The following is a 7,171-nucleotide window of genomic DNA, read 5'->3' as shown; positions in this document are numbered from 1 at the left end:
TTGAGAACTGCCCTTTGGGCTCTTTCGAGCTCGATCATTAAGTACTTAGCAGCTCCTCCCCAAACTCTTATACAGTACATCAGTAAGGATTGGCAAAGGGTCTTATAAACTAACAGCAGAATTTCCTTTGGGGCCGAGTTTCTTAAGTTTTTCATGACGAATATCATTTTTCGGGTACGAACAGAAAGTTGGGAAATGTGTTCTTTGTAGGACAAATTCTCGTCTATGGTTATTCCTAAATATTTTATGCTACCTACCCTCTCTATCTCGTCACAAGAACAACTTATTGATGTATTTTGTGTGTGCGCGTGTAGTTTGAGTATGTTTGAAGAAGGTGGTTGTGTACGAGCTGTCATATGAAACGCTATGTATTTTGTTTTCTTGGCATTAAGTGTTAGCAGGTTGTTTTTTAGCCAATCAGTAACTACTGTCAAGCCACGTTCAGCATTGTCATATGCGATTTTCCAGGAGGCACCCTGAAAGAGCAAGACCGTATCATCGGCGTAAAGAAGCGTTTCTGCACCTTCAAGCTGTAGTGCTGGGATGTCACTCATGTACAGTGTAAATAAAGTGGGTCCAAGTATACTGCCTTGAGGTACGCCGTATTCAACTTTAACCTGATCACTAACTACCGATCCCACTCGAACACACTGTCTTCGATTAGAAAGATAGCTGGAGAACCAGTCGAATGCCAAACCTCGTATGCCCACTTGGTATATTTTGCGAAGGAGTATAGGGGTCGAAACTGTATCAAAGGCTTTGGCTAGATCGAGGAACACGCCCAGACAAGCCTTGTTGTTATCTAGTGCATTGGAAACTGTATTAGATAATAGCATTACAGCGTCTTCGGTGGACTTTCCGCGTCTAAAACCAAATTGGTTATCAGGTATTTGATTATTGCTCTCAAGGAACGCGACAATTCTTTTGTTTACCAACTTTTCTAGCATTTTCGAGAAAATTGTGAGTAAGGAAATAGGGCGATAATTAGTCGGACTGGTTTTATCTCCGTTTTTGTGTATAGGAGTGATAATGGCTAGTTTCCAATTTTCAGGAAAAATACCAGAAGCAAAACTGAGGTTGAAAATATGTGTTAGTGGTGGTACAAGGGCTTTTCTTGCATGTTTAATTATTAATGTGGAACACTTGTCAATGCCTGGGGAGCTATCCAGTTTCAGATCCCCGATAAGGTTGTCGACTTCATTTTCATCAGTGGGATTTAAGAAGAATGATTTCGATATCGACTGTCGAGGTGGTATTGCAGCAGCTAGTAAATCTTGAGTAGTTGACATATTATTAAGAGTTTTATCAGCTAAGTCCTTTCCGACATTCGCAAAGAAATTATTACATTGGTTTACGGAGGATTTCGGATCGTCTTTGTTTTGTATGAGGTTAGTGGAATAATTATTTAAAGGCTTGTTTAAATGGCATATGTCTTTTATTGTATGCCAGAGTTTCTTCGGATTATTTTTGTTAGCAATTAAGTTTTGGTTTTCGTAGGTATTTTTAGTCTTCTGAAGGATACTGTTTAGAAAGTTACGATATCTTTTGTACGATGTGACTATTACTTGATTTTCCGGATTTTGCTTAGCTTTAAGGTGGAGACGATCCCTATGTTTCTGGCATCTAATCAAACCAGGTGTAATCCACGGTTTAAGATTGAACTTCGAGCGGCTGACTTTGATTTTTGTTGTACTACTTACTATAGCGTCGTTTATGATTTTACTCAATACGGATACTGCTTCATTAGTATCTTGACATTTAGTAACTGATGTCCAATCTGCTCCTGAAATTTTGTGTACAACTGATTCATTTTCTATTTTGAGTCGAAAACGGGTTATGGGATTTCTAGGCGGGCCGACTGCTAATCCTAGTAGGCAAGTGTAGTGATCTGTAATGTCCGTAATACAGACCAGTCCGACTGCCTGGTCGGGTTTTTTCACGAAAAAGTGGTCTAGACAAGCGTTCGCTCTGGTTGCCTTGGTTATTGCTGGGATAAGTTGGTGTTCGCTCAAAAGAGAGACGTACTCGGCACACTGTTCACTCAGGGGTTGGGCGCAGAGGTCTAGGTTTATATCGCCTGTGAGTATGATTTTCTTATTTTTACTATTTACTAAGATAGAATTAAGGGATGACAAGAACTTACTTACGTTTGTGAAAGCGGGTGACCTATAAATCCCTAACATCAATAAACTCCCATCCAATTCGATCTCAAGGCAGTTACAGTCTTCACACAAAGACTCGTTAACACTATATTGTAGGGAGTTCTTAATGTAAGCAGTAACTCCGCCACTCTTGTTTATAAATTTATGAGTCCTAAATGAGCTGTAACCAGGCAATTCTGGAATAATAGAGTTCTCGTTTAACCAGCATTCTGTCAGGATTATGACGTCCAGGTTCATGTTTAGACGTTTAAGAGTAATCAGAAGTGAATCAAAGTTAAGTTGTATGCTTCTTATGTTTAAAGTTAGACATTTAAAATTGAGTTCCGGGCTTAAAAAATCTGAACAAGATTCTATGTTATCGAGCGAGTGACAATCTATAGATAGAGTATCGTCGAAGTCTCTCATTAAATTAGTCATTTTTAAATATTATTATACCTAAAAGACTGGAAAAAGATATGTCAAGTAGGGAATATAAAGATAGATTGTACTCGCTAATTCGGAACTCTTTGTTTTGTCCTCTGTGTGTGATGTAAGTGTGCGTGTGTAGTATGGGTGTGTGAGAGAGTGTAGTCAGTGTAGTGATAAATAAGTTTGTTAAAGGAAGTAACGTAATATAGTAATGAGATCGTATTTGAGCTAAACCTATTACGACATTAATTGAACTATACAATCGATACATTAGTAAGGTTGATAAAATAAGTAAGTTTTCATAAGGCTTATACATATCTGAAGGACTCGGCTTATGCAGGTGTAACTTCTTTCTGGACAGCTGTCCCGACGTGATCTTCCAGGTCCTTGTGAGTTGAGATTCGGATTGCCGGTTTGTTGTCTGCTTTTCTGACGAAGATAGAGCCGTTTCGGGTCCAGCAGTAACGAAACCCATGTTCGCTGGCGCGTGACCGAGCTTCACGAAATAATTTCCGATTCTCTTTGGAGAGCCTCTCGTTAAAAAATATCCTGGTCGGTTCACCGTCTACAAGACCCTCCGATGTCACATTTCGTCTGGTTTTCGCCGCATTCATAACATCGTCCCGTTTTCTTTTCCTTGTTAGTTTAACAACAATAGGACGTGGACGTGAAGCGTTGTTTTGGGATGGTCTGTTCGGGGGCTGGCGGCTTCTAACGCCTACTCTTACCACCTCGTCAATGTCCGATTCATTCAACTCGATTCCAATTTTTTTAGATGCCATCATAGCAACATGGTAAAGGTTTTCGTTGTCTCTTTCTGCTAGTCCAATTATTTCTAGATGGTTTTTCATACCTTCTTGTTCCTGTGAGGCGATTTGTTGTTGGAGAATTACGACTGTGGTCTTCAAATCCGCGATCTCCAGCTTCGCCCTCTCCATCTGCTTTGAGTGCTCTTTTAGAGTTTGATGTAGGGTGTCAGAGATAGAGGACATTTCCTTTTTGATGTCTAAGTTTTGATGTTTTACTTCACTTAATTCGTTCCTCAATTGCCGCAATTCAGCAAGCAGGGAAGACATATCAGCATTTGGGGATGGGTGTTCATCTGCCATCTTCGATTTTAAAGTCTGCGACTTAGTTCCCCTGGACATTTTCAACACTTAGATTTCGCGCGACGTAAAGGCGGAGGCGGGCGGGGCGGGCTTCAATCTCGTAGTTCTTGGGATTGGAAATCAACTGGTATCCCGGGACTCGGGAATCCTGCAGTTGTATCCAACTGCTAGCCCTGCCCGTGTACTAAGGGCATAATGGCCTTTGTTTTACGACAAAAGCTTTCGGATAAGGAGCGATCTAATGGGCGGGGGCCACTTACTGCGTTGGATTTATCGCCGGATCGCTGCACTAGCCGCTCCCGTCGTAGGCGGTTGCGGCTGCGCCGATAATTTATCGCCGATCTAAATCGGCTCGGTGTTGCCGATAATGGAAGACAATAAAGCAGTTTGTTGCACTGTACAGTTACATACCTACAGATAACAGAATGCTTTGCCTATATTTTACAGTTGTAAAAACACTATTGCGCTACTTTAAATCCTCAAACGACGCTTAGAACTCTACTGAAACCCTTTAGGTTTAAGTTCGTGACTTTTTCACATTCAATATTTAAACCAACTGCAAGCTCAAACCTTTTCCTCAGTGTAGGACAGGGTTGAAACAACATGTGTCTTAGAAAAGAGGTACATAGAAGATTGAGTATTTTGAACCCTTAGGGCGCAAGCCCTTCGGCTGATTTTACATATATTTTACATATATTTTACATTTTGCTACTAAGTATCTTCGTCTGTACTTGTACTTGCCAAGTATTCTTATCAAAAACGTTAGTTGCTCCTTAAGAATGAGCGCCGCGGTGTAAACCACCATTAAAAACCCTTTGTAAAATTGAAATCACTTAGCCATGTTACTACGCTTTACATGTACTTAACCGTTCTTTTCCTCTTTTTAAAACTCGTAATTAACAAAAAAAAAATACAATTTAAGCCCTATTAATTGCATCCCTTTACCTGCGACACAAGATATTGGCACGTCGGCGCGTCGCAATTTGTCGCGGCGCTTTGTGCACCGCGGACAATGGCGGCATTTTTCAGACCTCGCGCGCGGTGGATACGCTTGTAGCTTTGACAAATCTAGCGGTAATCGCCCGTGATAAGTTTAAAGGTGCAAGTCATTTTATTCAAGACACTGAAGTAGATAAAAAAGTTGAAAATTCCTAAATTTAATCAGCTGAAAATACCATATTTTATTAGAAATATAAATAATTTAGTGTTATAAATCTAAACATTTCAAGTTGGTTCTTGTCAAAAAAGTCAAAAAGTAAAAAAAAAAGTCAAAATTTCTTTATTTGTTTAGACTAATAAAATTAAATAGTTCTTACAAATCGTCATTTTGCTCTTAAGGAGCCTCTACATGTCTCATAATCTTTTTACCCTACCAGCGCTTCGAGACCAACATTTGGCAAGTGCTAAGAAGAAGCTCCGCAACAAACTCAGTACATAGTCACATCGCCTGATTAGTACATCCTGCGCTCGCGGTGGTTCTGGCTAAATGCAACGACAAAGAAATCATGGCTGAATCACTTACACTTACTTGTATTTATTTAACTTTAAATTATTATAGATTTACAATTACTTACAATTAAACAGTACGAATAATATTTTAGCATATGAGTAGTGTTTTCTTTGTCATCATTCGTAAAGAAAAAAGCAAGCCCATAACAATATAGAACCAATATCTTCCAAAGTAGGTAGGTACATATTCTGCATCGCTAAACTGCACACAATAACCGTGAATATATCCTAGAATCGCAAGCCAACTGTGATGTTGGAATATCGCTTCAGTAGTACATTCAGGTCTGATTGCAGCCGGCGCACCATTGACCGAATGCACGACAAAGATGAGTGAGTCAACGCGCACTCTTGACCTGGAATGACCTGGATAATCTGCTGCGATGGAATAGTTCCAGAGTACTGAGTGCAAAATAGTGACTTTTAGGAAACGTAAGGTTATCAAACCTGTAATGCTAAAGTTAAATAATTCATAACAGTCCTTCTTATAAATTCTATTCTATTTCATTTATAAGTTTAAATATTGAGTAAAGAAAAAACATTATAGTCTGAAATAGGCTAGTTTCCTAAAAAAATTTTTTTAGTCCGTCATGTTTAATATCAAAAAATATTGGACACATATATTTTTATTTGTCAATCTAACAAATAATTACATAGTTATGGTGCGTTGAAGTTCCGCACGACGTCACGACGTGCGGCACTTTTATGCAAGCATTGACGTCACGGGCCTCTTCTTATGAACTTTGGCGCGCTTTATCTCTTTAAATTTTCATTAGTTTGAAAAAGTGAAAAATACGTGTGTAGAGTATTTTTTGATAAGTTAACTGACGGACTAATTAAAACTCTTGCTTTTTAACCTAGGAAACATCCCTATTAATTTACCAACATTATAAAAGTTTCTTTTTATGAACCTCATTGAAGCCAGTTTAATTTATCTTCAACAACAGCCACTAGAGCGTCTTAGGGATAACATTTAAAAGGTTCAGCTCAGATTAAGAGGTCTTCAGCCGAGAACAGTCGTTCGTTTAAACGATGATCGATCCGCGCGATTCAATTTGGCTTGGAGTCTTGTAAAAATGCGTACAATCGGCTTACGGTGCGGTGGGGGAGCGTGACGATGCCGCTTTGAAGTCGAGTGAACGGGTCCTTTGTGGGGACAACAGCCGGCCAGGGGTAGTGTAACTCAATATTCCTAGTATTTGAGATTATATTGTAGGTATATTTTGAGATTTTATTGTAGGTATATTTTGGTTGATTTTTCGCTAATTATTATATTCATGACAAAATGCATTTTTAATTAATATTATATTTCGTAATAAATTGTGTAGAAGTCAAACGGAATTTCCTCATCATAACTAACCATAGCACAGAAACAGTTAAAATCATGCAATGTTTATTATGACTATGGACTAATTAAGCTATACCTACTGTTACTACGTACACTACTTTTGTGTCTAGCACTAAAATAACTTTTAAAAAAAATAAAACCGACTTCAAATGCGTGAACACAAAAAAAAACTAAAAATTAAAAAAAATGCGTATAAAAAAGTTCATCCCCAATTTTCCACCCTTGGGGGTGAAATATTTTCTTCAAATTCGCATGAAACCACCCTTTTGATAATACCTATTCAACAAAAAAATAATCGTTCAAATTGATTTATAATCGGCGGAGATATTGCGTATAAAAAAGTTCATCCCCAATTTTCCACCCTTGGGGGTTGTTTTTTCTATTATTAAATTTAAATGGGACCACTCTTGAGGTATTACCTATACGCCGAAAAATGATTTGTTCAAATCGGTTCATAATTGGCGGAGTTATCGCGTAACAAACATAGAAAAAAAAAACATACGGGTCGAATTGAGAACCTCCTCCTTTTTTGAAGTCGGTTGATGAGTCACCTATAATAACTATTTATTCTATTAATCTACTGTTACTCTGCCCTTGGCACATTTTACGGTCAGTTAACGTAACGTTGTCAGTAACGT

At 38.5% G+C, this 7,171-nt stretch overlaps 1 protein-coding gene across 1 annotated transcript; it reads right to left on the bottom strand.

The window, feature by feature from the left end:
- Window positions 1–2,902: 2,902 nt before the first annotated feature.
- LOC135078756 (uncharacterized) lies at window positions 2,903–3,718 on the bottom strand. Its single transcript, XM_063973314.1, has one exon. The coding sequence runs from the start codon at window positions 3,716–3,718 to the stop codon at window positions 2,903–2,905; it is 816 nt and encodes a 271-aa protein (XP_063829384.1).
- Window positions 3,719–7,171: the final 3,453 nt, after the last annotated feature.

This window comes from Ostrinia nubilalis, chromosome 15 (genome assembly GCF_963855985.1).
Source record: "Ostrinia nubilalis chromosome 15, ilOstNubi1.1, whole genome shotgun sequence".
NCBI lineage: Eukaryota > Metazoa > Arthropoda > Insecta > Lepidoptera > Crambidae > Ostrinia > Ostrinia nubilalis.
Note: the sequence above shows the minus strand (reverse complement) of the source record. Positions and strands in the feature narration are given on the sequence as shown.

Excerpts from the sequence above, each read along its gene's own strand:
- LOC135078756 (XM_063973314.1), bottom strand. The coding sequence starts at position 3,718 with ATGTCCAGGGGAACTAAGTCGCAGACTTTAAAATCGAAGATGGCAGAT.